At 43.9% G+C, this 15,926-nt stretch overlaps 1 protein-coding gene across 21 annotated transcripts in view; it reads right to left on the bottom strand.

Moving 5' to 3' along the window:
* KCNMA1 (potassium calcium-activated channel subfamily M alpha 1) overlaps positions 1 to 15,926 on the bottom strand; it is a gene marked incomplete at both ends in the record, with an annotated part of 694,964 nt that overhangs the window by 131,336 nt on the left and 547,702 nt on the right. For 13 of the 21 annotated variants that reach the window (XM_079794070.1, XM_079794084.1, XM_079794085.1 and 10 more), the window contains one exon: positions 8,247 to 8,315. In XM_079794070.1, coding sequence (XP_079650196.1) covers positions 8,247 to 8,315 — 69 coding nt within the window. Of the gene's footprint in view, positions 1 to 5,954; positions 5,967 to 8,246; positions 8,316 to 15,926 lie in introns of all 21 variants that reach the window. The other 8 variants (XM_079794081.1, XM_079794087.1, XM_079794088.1 and 5 more) reach the window with 1 other exon arrangement.

The following is a 15,926-nucleotide window of genomic DNA, read 5'->3' as shown; positions in this document are numbered from 1 at the left end:
ATACTGATTGGGGCAAACTGTAATTAGAAAACAAATGCAAATTACCACAAAAAGACTTCCCCTGCAGGGAAATATGAACCTAAATATACACTGTCCTATTTCAAAGTGGTATAAATAGATGAGCTGACCAAGTTGTGTCTGGAGTGACAGAAGAGATAAATGTATCCTAATCTAATAAATGGATGAAACAAACAAATTTAATTTTCTGCAGATCAAAAGCAGAATCCAGGAATGCCATACACAGAGACTGAGATGAGACTCTGGGCTCAATGGATATGGAATTTAGGGATTCTAAATTCAGCAACAGATACAATGGAGGGCGTATGATCTGAAAATCAGGTGTTTCATGTAATAGATGTTTGGAATCAGGCTAAAGGAAGTCCTAAACTGCCTAAAACAATCAAAATGGAGGATGGCAATTAACATATAATCCTTTTCTGCTGGTAAAATCATTGCAGAAAAGTGCTGTGAGCAACAGGGCGATGTGCCTGTAGCAATACAGGAAGGACCCAGGTGAACTTTTGTTCTGTTGGGAGAACGGAGTAGATCGTTATTGCAAAATAATGGTTTGTGGTCACAAGAACACCCCCTATTACCCATAACAAGGCCTGACAGAAGGAAACCAATCCCGTGTCACTGCTCTTATGAACACTAAATAATAGCAAGAGTCCACGAAGACCTGACTGTTCTTCCCTGGAACCCCAGACAACAGTGAGGCAACAGCAGGCCACCCAGGGCAGCGCTGGAGAGATCCCTCCCAATCACCCTCCACCAACGCTTCACGTTTGTCGCCCACCCTCCGACTTTTCATGATCGTGAGGAGAAAGGGGCCCAACTGATACAGGCTAGCCAGATTCCCCATTAAATGCAACGTTTTAGACGGACAGCATTCCGGACTTGGCATACTTTCTTACCCCATTCCTGCAAGGCAGTTCTTCTATGCCCTGGCTCTGCAACCAGAAATTGGGTCCGAGCTCCAGCATGGCCTTTCAGTAGTTGTCTGACCTTGGGCAAGTTATAGCACAACTCTAGGACTCAATTTCCTCACCCACAAGATGGGGATGATGATCATCATAGTCTTCAGGGACATAATGCACCGAAGGCTCTATGTCTACTGGTTATTCTTCCTTTTATCATTTATTGTTGGGGAAAAAAAAGCCAAAAGGATATTCCATTCTCAATGGAATCATCAGCTTTTCCTCAGTTGGCCCCATGACATGGAACACATCCTGCCCATGATTTGGTGAAGTTACAGGGTGAAGAACTAACTGTGCACTTTAGAAAAATGGACAAGGACATAATGAAAAATTCCAGGTACTTCTGGGCTCTAAAGGAGCTACTTCCTCAAAATTGGAAAATTCTACCAGTAGACATGTATTCATTTAAGAGTGTTAAAAAGCTTCCCTGGTGAAAAACAAATCCTATCATGATTTCAGCAACACAATTCAAAGAGGAAATTTGACAGGCATCAATGTCTTGGTGACATGTATGCACAACACAGCCTCACACAGAACCTGCTTCCCCTTTTTTACATCACATGTTTCAGAAATTGCACTTCGATGGTCAACCCCACTATGCCATGGAGGTGATAGCAAGGTTCCTGCCAATGAAAAGTCTCTTTTCCTTGCCTCTGTTCTCTAACAACTGGCCTACAGTAAGAATATGGGATTGTCACTCCACAGACGGCAGGTTGAGATAATTTATTACGCCTTCCACTTGCCCTAGTCAAGTTTGAGGGTGGAGAGGAAAGATTCAGGTACGGAACTAAGACAGATCTGTGTTCAGATCTCAGTGTTGCTGCTGCTAGTGGTTGAATACCAGTACTCAGGTGCACGTGTCAGGCCTATAGCCTCGGGTCCCGGCCTTGAGCATGTGGATGGTGCTAAGCCTCACTCTCCTCATCTGAAAAATGGGGTACTGCCAAGAAAATTAAAGCCCATACTACGTGCTGAGTGACTGTTACATAGTAAATCCTTAATACACAAGTCACGATTAATAGTAGCAAGGTGATTACAGCACCTGAGAAGCAAATCGTCTCTCACAGCCTCACAGCTCCCATTTTGTCCTTGGTGCTAAGAAACGACCTATGGGCACTGAAAGACCTTTGCACTGACCATAGTATCTGAGAGATTGTATTCCTGTGCAGTACCTGTAGATGGGCTAACTTGGGCTGGCTTTTGGCTACACAGTAGAGTAGCTCTCTGTTCCTTAAACTGTATGGCTGATTGTATAAGACACTGGAAGGACCTCCAAGGACATCACTGACCAGGTGACTCCAGAATGTCCTCTTGTTCTCTTCCGGTCAGGACTGGGAGGCTTTAAATCATCTCTACATGGTGCATGTGGCTGAAAGAGTGTGTCCAGCTCTTGAGATAATGAAGGAAAGACATCTGGATACATAAAGAGGCTCTCTGGGCTGGATTGCATGCCTATTTAAGGGTTTGGTAGAGAAGCACGCTAGCCTGACCCAGAGACCACTGTATACACTACTCCCTGTGTAAGGGCACATGGTTTCAAAGACTCTTTGAGGAAATATATTACTCTGTTTTTGATATTTCAGACATTAAGTCTTCTATACACATTCCAAATCTAGAAAGTTTGAAGTACTGATCCTCATCTTCTTGAAAATATAAAAAGATAAGCATCTGAAACAGAAGTAACTTTTTTTGCTCCTACAAAGGGCCTGCTATCCTTAGAATGTGTTGTTGAGCTCCTAATGGGAATATGTAAATCTTTCCAAAGATCGTTGATGTCTTAAAATATCCAATGTTAAGTTTGTGTGTCCTGATGATGGCCAAAAGTCTCATTCCCTAGGCATCACTTTAAATCAGTCTCTGGCTCCAATTCTGTCTAATTCACTAGCTTATCAGACAGAGATAAACTTCAAGATGTGTCATGTGAAGAATCAAAAAAAATCTCTAAGAAAAAAAGTCCATCTATCAATTAGCAGAATTCCAATAGGGACATATTCTTGGCGGGATGGACGTGCCCTGATTTCCAAGGACCCTATAAATTATCCTCTTCCTTCTATGATTTGTTAATTTCCACTGAAAAGGTTCAGTGATAGATGGAGGCCGAGGGTTGGTGTGGTCTCTTCCCCAAGGATTCTTATTCTTTTTCTTTTGCTCTCAGACTAGTTTTGAATCTAGACTTATTCCTCAGCTCCTCGCTCACTATATGGAATAAATAGACATCTTTTGTAGGGAACTCATAGGTGTGTAAAGGAGTGAAAAGCATGATCATATTTTATTTACTTTTATAAATTAGTTTCTTATAGCAGCCAGCTTAGAACCCTGCATGGAATAGGCACTTTTCATAGTAATGAGTAAAAAAACCTAAGTCATTGGTCTTAGTTCCAAAAGTGTGGCTTTCCCTCTCTACTAAGGAGAAAAGGAGTCACAGCTGATCTTTCAAAGGCCCACCTGCAGTTCCCACCAGGCCTATGGGAGGAACGACCACACTTCTTCTAGGGGGGTGGCAAGTGAGCTAACAATATCCCAGAGACATTAAGCATAAATATGCAAATATACAAATATAATAAATAGCTAGGCACACGGGGAGTTGAAGCAATTGATTTCAATATTGAAAACACCACTCACTTAGATCTGAAATATGTTCTTAAACGTAAGACACATTCCCCTGAAACTGGCTAGCAGGGCTCAGTGCGCTGGGAAACACTGCTTGCCGGGTGCCCTCGGGAGGGGAGGGAGAGCCAGGTCTCAAGCTGCAGTGCATTTCACTGTGCATCTCTTGCTGAACTTGGGTTAGGGAGAAGATTTGGGGCTTGATAGGGCAAAACGATGTCTTCCCTTTCTCCACCACTTATGTATAACAACTGGGAAGCATCGTGTTATTTCTCCTCCAATTACCATGAACTTCACTTGTTTGCTGATTTGAGAGACAACCCATGATTAGTAATTCTACTGAAAGAGATATTTTTAAAGGAAACTCTTCTCCATTATGGATAAATATGACAGGTGTAAGTCTCTTTCCTCCCCACTTAGTTTCTGGTAGGTGTAATGTACCATTCCCTGAGCAATTACAAACATATCACATTCATGAGAGCATACTTTGTATTTGGTAACACTGCAATTATATCTGAATCTAGAAAGCTAATGGGACTTCATTACCTAGAACAAGAGAATAAGAACCATGTAGGACTTCATTTCATGCCGGGCCCAAAGGGATCATGCCACTGAAAGTGGCCTCTTTGACCACACAAGGCCATGTGCGATTGCTGTTGGGTGGGACTTTGTTTGAACCAACTGGTTCCCATCTCAGGGAGTACAGCTACCTGGCAGTTTAGGGGCTGTGTTAGGGCACAGCCTCCAGAAACCCCAATTCTCAACTCTTGCTGCCTTTTTGGAACTTTTCATTTCTTCTGGGTGTTAAAATATATGCTGCCGGAGTCCCACACAACTAGACACACACACATTCCACGGTGTGGATTCCATGCTCAGCACACTGGAGCCCAGGGCACTTACACAGAGACAGCATCATAAAGATTGCTCCCAGTCGGTCAGACTCAAGTGACCTCCACTGAGGTCCACCAATGACATGTTTATCCTGATTCCATCCCAATAATTTTAGAAATGGCATTTCCAAATAGATTTTGCACATAAGGAAAATAGTGGCCGAATGGAAGGGAGAAGAAATAGTTCATTTGGCAAGGACAATGCTGGATATTTGGTCTGGGAACAACCCAAGTGGCTTTCTAGTACACTTTAGAACAAGTCATGCCTACATCACAACATGCCTTCACCACATGATAAAAGGACTCCAAGGCCAAAGCCAACAGCACAGGTGCAACCACTGTGGCCCTTTGGCGATGCAAAGTGTTGCAGTAACTTCTCGCAGTTGGATCATGTCAATAATACCGAACTGACAGGAAGCCACCTCTATTTTCACACATCTACTCACAAAACCACAGAGAACCTGACTTCGGAAAGAGTCACACACACACACACACACACACACACACACACACTACAAAACAAACATGTGACAGTGATTACAACCACAGAGAAAAACAACTCTTGAGAAGATGAATAAGGAGGCATCTCAACAGTATGTTTTCAACAACACGCCCTTAGATAGAGAACACATTGAAGAAGCTGCACTGGAAATATTAACCCAAAAAGGTAAAAAACAAAAAAAGCTATCGATGAGGATCCGGTCATGCTTCATGCAACATATAACAGCAGCAAAACAGGTGAGGTCACACAGTGAATGTTGCGATACTTCATATTAAGAAATATGCCCAAATACACTCAGAAAAACAGAAGCCCTGAGTTCATCTCAATAGACAGTACTCATCAGAGTACTGCCCAAGAAATACATATGCAAAATCTGATCATCTAAATAAGTGTAAGGAAAAAGAGGTAAGTGTAAGGGCTTGGTCTCTGTTTTGTGGATAAAAGGACACGAATTCTGCTCTACCAACTGGGAAGTGGACAGAAGGAGGCGGGGGGTCACTGGGAATGTGGGTGTGGGATGCAGACAAATGGAACCAGAGTCTAGTGGACACCACGACACATCAGGACAGGACAGAAACAGACACCGAGGGCTGGAGAGAAGCGTCCTCCTTTTCAACTTGAATAGATTTGTTCCCATCATTGGTGCCATGACAAAACAGGATTGTGTCTTTTGGGTTTTTTTTTTAAGGTTTCCTGCAAAGAAGTTAGTGCGTCATCCAAAAGAATCAACAAATCAAACAAGAAAAGCAATGTGCTACTTTCAATTTTTATGTCCCCTAGTTGGAGAGGGATTTATATATAAATATACATATATAATTATATATAAATATATATCTATATATACTGACAAGGGAGTGAGATTATATACACATATATATAATCTCTATCTTCCTGAATTCTTGACAAATAGTTAGTCCTGTGGTTAGAAGTGAAGATAGAGGGTGGAGGTTGGGAGGAAAGTTAACGAAGAGTGCATACCGCTTTCGGCTTCTGCAAAACGACAAGAAAAGAATTTAAAATCAAACAATTTGATAGTAAATTGATTGACACCAGAAGGAAAAGAAGGAATAAAACCTTTGTTTCAAATTATTTGAAGGGTACATGTGAAAACAAGGTTTTTCAGCAAAGCATGAGAACAGTGTCATGGGGTGGAAGGACAAGGTCATTCAGGACAGGCTGGGGCGCTGGGGTGGACAGAGGAGCAGGGCTCTCGGATTTTAACACCTGGTCGCTTCAAAAGTGTGAGAGGAAAGCAAATGGGAAATGTTTTAATGCAGGAAAAAAAATCCAAGTTATCATCTCAGGAGGGTCAAACACTCGATTCTTGGAGACATGGGTACTGTGTTTGATAATCCCTGTGTTTTCTCACAGGCATGATCTACATTCCTTCAAACACACCTTCTTCCGCAAGAACCAATGAGCTTCACACTGAGACCAAGCTGCATCTGAGAATTCAAGCTGGCAACGGCACACAGAAAGCCAAAACAAAGCCAGACAAGTTCTTTTCTCCCTTTTCTTAAAAAAAAAAAAAATCTACAAAACTCTATCTGTAAATGTGGCTTTGTTGAAAACATCTCTGATTCTCGAATTAACTGGAGGGTCCATCAAAGGAAAGATGGTGTCTTCCGGGAAAGCTCTGATTTCTTTTTCTTAAGAGTGGGGGCAGGGCTTCACAAGGGACCATTAGCAGCCTGTTTCTCTCCCTCCTTGGGACCAAAGAGTGGCAGGTGGGAGAGGACTGGTCAAGGTTCAGAGTACAGTCTCTTGCTAGGAAATGACTCCAGAATGCTTGAGAAAGGCTATTCAGCATCACCCACATCAGGACACTTTGATGAGAGATGCACAAATAAGAGAGAACACTGAATTGTACAAAGATTTACTGAGTTGGCAACACAAAGAATATCATTTGCAACCCTCCTCCCCAACCCCCCAGGTACAGGTGAGCATCGCCAACAACATGGACAAGCGGCAGTCCCAGGAACATCCATGTCATCAGTTGAACAGCAAATAGCCAGGACTCCCAGTGGTTTTTTTGCAAATAATATTCTTCACTTGCCAACAGGAAAAATATGTGTGTCTACGTACATATTTGCTAACTGCTACAGCCATGTTCTACACGTGGCTACCAAATCTACCGCTTTTTCTTCCTTTTGGTCGATTTGGATTTTCCTAATAGCTGAACGTTTGATCAGATTGACGTGGAGCAATCTGATCTGGGGTTGAGGTAACAGAGAACATTGGATTGACTTGCTTACAATCCAGTGTTTTTTGTCATGGAGACACAGACTGAACATTTGGAGGTCTGGCTTTATCGGGTCATTCATCCAAATAATGGAAACTCCTTAAATGATCATAGCAGGAACCTTCTAGCCTTGCCCTGCACTCTGCTCGGTCATTCAGGTGTGTGTCCGAGGGTGTCTAACTGACTACAACTAGGAAGACTAACTGACTATAACTAGGAACAAACCAGGGATGTCATTTCAGAGGACAAAAGCCTGAACATGTCTGAATGAGTTATCTTTCTCCCAAAATGATTGATAAAAGTGGGGGAGAGGAGTGGCAGAAATCATCTCTATTTTATCGGTAACGCATACAGTGCTCCATCCACAGAATTCCTTGTTAATGTGACGCCTCCTTCTTCCAGTGTGAACTCATCTATTGACTGGGGTGTTATCTGTTTCAGCCAGACCCAGTGCCTCATCGGTCTCATTTGCACGTAATTACGTGCAAAATAAATAAATAAAGAGGGCTCCTGCCTCTGCGCCTTGCTCTCCCGGCTAATTTACATGAAGCTGATATGCTGCCACCTGGATTTCGGTTGCACCGGGAGAAGCACATATGGTCCACAATAGGCTGCTTGTAATCCAGCTATCAAGAGAGCTCGTATCTCCCATCATGGCCCTGCCCCCTGCCTGCTGGCAATGAGGTCAGGTCCACCTGCTTTGTGCTCACAACCGTAAAAGGGGGTAAGAGGACAGTGTCTGACCCCACTTTTATGCAGAGCTGAAAAGGAAAAGTTGGCACCATCGGCTGGAGGGCTGGTCTCATCCCTTTCCCTGGAGGAACACTCTCAAGGCCCGGCGGGTCTGGGATAGAGACGCCAGTGCCTGGTCGAACATGCCTTGAGATGTGTCCTAGGGTCTGAGAGGTGTTGCCTCAGGCTCCCAAGCAAGTAAATAATACCCAAGACAGAGAAGTGGACTGAACGCTCCCAGGATGCATGCTCACCATCATCAATGTGAGCTGGCCGCGGCCTCGCAGCAAACTTACCGGCTCTCTCGGTTGGCGGACTTGTACTCGATGGCTATCATTAGGAGCTTGAGCTTCACAAAACACAGCCTGCAATGAGATGGAGACACCTCCCAGTCAGTGCTTCTGAAGGACCAGGGCCACACAGCCAACACGGTTATGACCCTTTCATCTCCTAATCCAGTCGTTAACCAAGGGAGCCTCATTCTACAGTCGCTGTGCCAAATGGACGGGGCTGGGAGGGACGCCTCCCGCTTCCCCATTAAAGCTGATTTCTTGCAAGCGATAAGGCGCTGAATGTTCAAAGTGCAAATTGCACTCAGGTCTAGATGTCTAGACACAGACCCAAGCAGGAATTGGTGTCTGGGGATCTGTGCTGGGCCAGATTCATTAGTTTCTCGGTTGGGTAGTAAAATGTTAACTGCAGGGGGAGGGAGGTTTTTGGAGCAGCTGGACCTGTTATTTGGATTCCATTTTGGTCTTTTGTATAAATGGCTTATGTTGTTGTTCCGAGCAGACCCCTGTGTGCTCGGAATGATGGTAATAATCCTTAGCTTCCGTGTAAGTGCCCGGCACATGACTGTGGCACCGTCACTCCTGGCTCCAGCCAAGCTGTCCCACCTCATCTGCCCGCGGCTCTTGCCTGCCGCTCGGGCTGCTTTGAGGCCACCTTCTTCCTCCCTCGGTGCCTTCACTGATGCAGATCCTGCCCCCAGAACATCTTCTCCTCTCTCCTCACCGCTCTCCCATGCCCACATCAAACCCCATCTTCCCTGTAGGTCTTCTGTGGCTACCGCTGCCCTCTGATTTTCTTTCTATTCTCAGAACTCCTCCAGCACCTTGTCTGCAACCACATCATCCAGCCCTTAGTCAACCTAACACTGGCTGTGCCTTCATGTATCTGAATTTTGTCTCCTCAACCAGCAGAAGTTCTGTAAGAGATCTGGACTAGTTTGGAATTCCCCACAGTACAGCACATGGAACCACCGATACAGACAAGCTCAATAAGTGATTTACACTTACTGGGGTTCAATTCTAAGAAAATAATAAATGGTTCTGTAAAATATTTTCTGCGTAAAGATGTTCAAGGTAGTAGTATTTATACAGAGCAAAAAGAATTGAAAGCAACCTAAATATGCAGTAACAAGGCAAAATGTATGATGCAATATGGAATGCATTAGCATTCAAAATGACATTTTAAAATATTTTTATTGATTTTATTTTTAGAGAGAGAATAACGGAGAGGGACACAGAGAGAGAAACATTGATGCGAGAGCGAGCATTGGTCAGCTGCCTCCTACATGCCCCCTACTGGGGATTAAGCCTGAAACCTGAGCATGTGCCTGACAGGGAATTGAACCAGTAACTTTTCGGTGTATAGGACAATGCCCAACTAACTGAACCACACTGGTCAGGGCCAAAGTGACATTTTGAAGACCATCTTAAGGTATAAGATCAACAAATAATATTATATGGATACAAATATGTAAATAACATGATACAATTAGGTGACAACATATTTATATACTCAGAGAAATGAAAGCTCACATAAATAAAAAAAATTATTCTGTATAATTGTGTTTCTACAATGGGCATTATCACTTACGTTCCAAATACTTTTGTATAATAAAGCAATGGTTTCCTGATAGGCGGGGAAGTGACTTGATGGTGATTTGGCTCCAGCATTGTAAGGGGGAGGATATGCTGGGTCACAGGGCATGGCCTTTCTCAGTGCTTTTTCATTTAGTCCCCACAATATCCCCCAGAGGGAGATATCAGCCCAGTTACTCAGACTTCGATGGATATCTCTACTTTACAGGTGATGAAACAAAGGCTCAAAAAGCTCATGTAACTTGCCAAGGTCCCCACCTACTACTTGCCAGATATACATCTTCATCCCTAGAAAAATGTGTGTTGGCAGAGAGAGGCAATAAGAAAATATATAAGTGAATTAATAATAAATTCCCAGATGAAGACAAGGACTCTGCAGAAAATAAAACCCCTAAGCAAATGAAGAGTAACTGGAAGAGTGTGTTATCTGTGATGGTCCAGGAGGACCATTCTGAAGACGTGCCACTAGATCACAGGGCCCTGGAGCATGATGGGAAGAAGCAGGCAATGAGAGGATCTGGGAAAGAGCATCCTAGGGAGTAGGAACAGCAAGTGCAAGGGCCCTGAGGCAGGAAGGACTTGGGGTATCTGAGGACCAGCGATACAACTGTGATAATGACTGGGTCAGGAAGCCAGGCGGGAGCAAGGTTAGAAGACTTTGTTGACAAGCAGTCTGCAGCTTATTCCAAGTGGCATTTTGGGAAGCCTTGGGTTGGTTTTAAATAGCAAGGTGCCCTAATCAGATGCGCTGGATGTGTTACTTACAGGTAAAGTACCGATAAAGGCCTCATGCTCTCTGGTGGAATAAGACCAATTGCTCATTCATGCTTGTGAGGTCATGGTCCTCCATATGGCTTTCAACAGACAGTCAGATTTCAAAGGACCACTTCCAGGCAGGCGTGCCGGTGCTCTCAGTGATTTGCAGGTTTTCTGATTCCTGCCAGCAGACTCTAATGTCTGCTGATTACAGTTTGCTGAAACACCAGCCCAAGTACAGCTGGAAAAATGCTCTTCTTAATTTACGTCCCATAGAGCACCACTAACGTGTACCTTTTATGGGGCTGTTACTTCTGGAGCTTAAGCTGTTTAAAATATCAGATGGCTTATGCAGTATTTGTTGAACCAAATTACTAAGATTAAGTAACCATTTTCTAATGTAAATATCAGCTAAGTGCCAAAAGCTCAAGAAGTCTGATCTTAACTTAGCACAATCATGAAGAGGCCAATTTGCTGATATTCTATGAGCAACGACCACTCTGATTTGGGACTCTGGTAGTTCATGAGATCAAAGATCCTTATTGCTTTAACAGCCTGATCCTACAGGTGAGAAGGGAAGAAATGGTTCATAGTGATAATAAATAATATCTTTAAGCTACTATGATATCATTTACCAACTAGATATACAAAGAAAGGAGCTTTCTAATGCAGAAAAGTTGATAAAATCTATGTAGCCTTGAGCACCTTCGTAGCCTAGCAGATGTTTGCCAGCAGATCTCTGAGTCCTCTTTCATAACTTACCAATCCCTATCTCAGATAATCCTATACTACTTTATAGAAGCCTCTCTTTAAGAAGCCCTTTGACCCAAGACATGCCTTTGCTCACTGGCCAAAGGGACAAAGAGGAGGGGGACAGAGTGATGTAAATGAAGTGATTACATACAAACAGTGCCACAACCACAGATTTTGAAGCCCCTTTGAGAGTGCTGATCCTCCTCTCCTTGTATAGATGACAAACTGAGGTCCAAAGACAGGAAAGCAACTTGCTCAAGGTCCAATGGCCTTTATATAGAAAAGCTGAAAGTGGAAATTAAACAATTTGTTCAAGGTTAAACAACTTTGATATAGAAATGTCAAAAGTGGAAATCAAGTCTCAACGCAGAGTGCTGCACAGATGTTTCTCATCAAAGCAGAGGAAATGAAGGGGTGGCCAGAAGCCCGATGTGCAGACATGCTCTGTTTGGTCAGCACATCATTTTTTGTTTTTTAACTGGCATTAGATACCAACAGGTGATTTCATATAAAAACTATTTTTTGGCTTTCCTGGACAAATAAGATATGGCCACACTGACACTACATTTCCTATGACTACAGAGATTGGAGCTTCAAAGCACTTGCCCCATTGGATGGGACATATGCTCTCCAATGTGCCACAGTCCCCACCACTCCCTATTGTCTCAGACCTCACTGTTCACTCTTTGCTGCTCACTGTCCCCTACAGGCATCAAAGATTTTAACCCCCGCTCGAAAAGCATCACCTGGATGTTTGCAAAATATCAACACTGGGTAACTTACTATTTACACTGCTAGCAGAATTGTGTCTCCCTTGTTAAAATCACAGTTTTTCATTAGACACTGCCACAGAGAGCCGGCCAATGTCAGGATACTAGGCTGAAGGCTCAGCAGAGGTGCAGCCCCTGTTGGAGGTCCAGTGGGGAAAAGCAGATGAAGGCCAATAAACAGGGGAATGGGTGTGGTTTGGTGTGGTAATCCTTGATTTATACATCTCTCTGCCCTCTAGACTGAGTTTTTTCTGTGTGAGACGCAAGCTTTATCTCCCTGGCATTTTGCAAAGTGCAAAGCATAAGCCTCCCATAAATGCCGATTAAATAAATGTATGAAAGAATGGGGAGCAGAACCTCACAAGTGGCTGGAATAACACAGAAGAGATAAAGTGGTAAACTGGGAAAGTCTCGTTTAGGCAGAGAAGGCTTGGAAGTGAGTACAGAATCATGAAACAAGATGCTTCTTAACGTGTCTTATTCTTTAAAAGCACACAGATCGGGGTGGGGGTGTGCAGAAGGAAATAACAGCAGCGATGTGCTCTGGGAATCTAATTTTTGCCTTCTACCCACCATGCACTGCTGTAAGCACAAATCTAAGATACGGACAGCAATTTCTCCTTGGGACCCTCTACAAACTATCACAAGGGGTTCGCTCCTAAGAATGTGCCTGCAGACTCCCCAAAATGGATGTCCTGAGATTAAATGTTTTACTTGCATCATTCGACACCATTATTGTTGGTAAAGCAAAATGGGCTTTGCTCATTTAATCCTTAGTCACTCCCTGGCCTTACTCAGGCTTCCGTGTTTAAATGTACCCCGGACAGCGTGGTGAGAAAGGATGCTGAGGGTGAGGGTGAGGCAGGGTAAGAGAGAAGTACGAAAGCTCTCCTAGAGTGATAAACAGGATGAAATCAGCCATAAGTTAGCAAGAATTCAACTCTTGACTTCAAAAATAAAATGTGTCCAATGCAGAAAGTTGTCGCTGGCTGCAAAAGTAATTACAGGGGAATAGAAACGACTCTTTTTTTTTTCTTTTTAAGAAAAAAATGCCACCGACACGAAAGGTTTTAAACCAGCAATCTGCAATAAAACTGTTGTAATAACTAGTTCGATTGCTTTCTTGGTAATTATTAAGTAGAGGTCTGTCCAATTTGACAATGACATTATACAAAGCCCCCCTTCTTTTTACTGCCAACATCGTCTGTTAACTATAGTAGTTTCAACCCAGATGTTCCTGAGCAAAGGCTCTTAAGAATTAGAGTCCAACTGTTTCTACCTACCCAGAGGGAAATGAATTGTTCTTGCCACTAAATCAGCCCCCTGGCCTAGAAAGATTGCTGCTAGTGTGAATTAAGCATGGAAACCTGTCCTAGCGTGTGCACCTTCTACTTTGTTCATGAAGAATATGCAAATGCATGGCCTGGGGCCGGAGTGAGGTGGGCGAGGCCAGAGAGGCAGGGCTCAGTGTGCCTTCCATACCCAGCCCCCCAAAGCGCCCACCTCTCTCCAGTTACCCAGAGCCACCCTTGTAATCAGAGTAGATGCAGATGTAAACACTGGGCTTTGGGAAACCAGACCTTTAGGATGGAGGGGCGAGAATGAAAAAGATTCACATTTAGGAGCCTTGATTTAAAAATGCTAGGCTCGCCAAAACCGGTTTGGCTCAGTGGATAGAGCGTCGGCCTGCGGACTGAAAGGTCCCAGGTTCGATTCCGGTTAAGGGCATGTACCTTGGTTGCGGGCACATCCCCAGTAGGGGGTGTGCAGGAGGCAGCTGATCGATGTTTCTCTCTCATCGATGTTTCTAACTCTCTATCCCTCTCCCTTCCTCTCTGTAAAAAATCAATAAAATATATTTTTAAAAAAATGCTAGGCTCCCGAGCCCTGGTTGTTGTGGCTCAGTGGTTTAGAGCATCGGCCCACATACCGAAGGGTCTCAGGTTCGATTCCTGGTCAAGGACACGTACTTGGGTTGCAGGTTTCGGTAGGGGCATGTGTGGGAGGCAACCAATCAATGTGTCTCTCTCACATCGATGTTTTTCTCTCTCTCCCTCCTTCCCTCCATCTCTCCCTTCCACTCTCTCCAAATACCAATGGAAAAAAATATACTGGGGTGAGGATTAACAAAAACAACAACAACAAACAAACAAAATGATAGGCTCTCAAAATGGAAACATCTAGTTAAAAAAAATGAAACGGAGGGATTTGTAAGGCTGAGCAACAAGGAAATGGACATCATTTGTGATTAACCCTCATGGAGCTGTTATTCAGATTCCAGTTCTGACAGGTGGAGTGAGAAGGCTTCAGAACAGCCAACCCTCAAATACTCACACTCACAATGATCTCCACTAACACACCCACTGAAGACACCTGAACTTAAAAATAATTACATTCTTTGATATGGGCAATCGACATTGGTCTAAAACGTGAATGAATGCATTTTAGAAAGCTTTACTATTACTAATCAGAAACGTAAGCTCTGTGTTGGCTGTGAGTACCCAGCATCAAGTCAAGCCGTAGCATAGCATCCATCCCATTTCCAACTGGACTGCCTCCCTGACCTTCCTGCCTCTGTAGCCTTCAGCGAAGGGTGTTCATAGCTCAAGATCACTGGTTTATTCACTAGCATGCACAAGGGTTACTCATGAGTACTGCTCATATATGTTTAGTCCTGATAACAACACCCCAAATAATTAGGTCAACAGGGCCAGGAGAGATAATTTTTTCAAGCTCAGGCTTGAGCCTTTCCATAAATTCACATAAAATGCTCATTTCTGCAGTCTGGCTTAACCCTTTGCACTTGCTTGCTTTTTTCTCGATTCCTTTATTCTACTTGGGATTTAATTTTTTAAATACCCCAGATTTTACAAAGCGCGGCAGTAGAATAAAAAACTGGAGTTTCTTTTCATACAAACTTATTTATTTGGATTTTTTTTATATTTCAAATTATTGATACATTCAAAGAGTAATTTTAATCTCGACATCCGAGTGCAAAAGGTTAATACATCTATCCTATAACAACGGGGCCTCCTGGCTGCTTTCTGTTCATGTTCAAACTTGGGCATCTTTCGCTGAAGCCTGCTGCTGTCACAGACTCAGTGCACACAGATGTAGTTCCCACTGGGCAGGAGACCCAGCTTCCTCCAGACACGTTAGGCTTCCCCAAGTGGCTTCCCTGGAAAGACCTGCCTGCGCAGAACAACACAGGGTAAGAGCATGATGCCTGAATGTTAGGACGCTGGGTGCAGGTGGAAGCATCGCCCCAGCCTCCAAACTGTCTGAACCCAGCTCAGGAGCATCCGTGCTTGAGCCGGGCGTGAGGGCACAGTTCCCACCCGTTAGCACAGCGGAGACCTGATCAGAGCTCCCTGAGTTACCCAGGCACTAAATTCTCCGCATCACACCTGAATCTTAGCTGCTGCACAGCCGCAGGGGGACGGAGAGAGGCACGCTATATTGTAAATCCGTCTTTGGTCTTAATCCCCTCTGAGCTGTAAAGCCTGATACAATTAAGCTTTTACATTTTGTAAGTGATGAATGACGGACTACTATGCTCACAGTGAGATTGGAACTGGAACACGGTGTTCTTGCGGCCAAGGCTCGGCACCTATGGCTTCCTCGGGGCCCTCCTTCTCTCCCTGCCGCCCTCCTCTCCCCTGGGCCCTCACTCTCCTCCCTGGAGTCAGGGGTGTATCCTCTTATTTGCTAGTTCTCATGAGAAAAACACTATCACAGTTTCCCCCTGAAAACATCACATGTCAAAACATATCTGCTTTGCCCGGTCAGAGTGGCTCAGAGGTTGAGCATC

This window comes from Cnephaeus nilssonii, assembly GCF_951640355.1.
Source record: "Cnephaeus nilssonii genome assembly, chromosome: 16".
In the NCBI taxonomy this organism is placed as follows: Eukaryota; Metazoa; Chordata; class Mammalia; order Chiroptera; family Vespertilionidae; genus Cnephaeus; species Cnephaeus nilssonii.
This window is presented reverse-complemented; position numbering and strand designations above follow the sequence as displayed.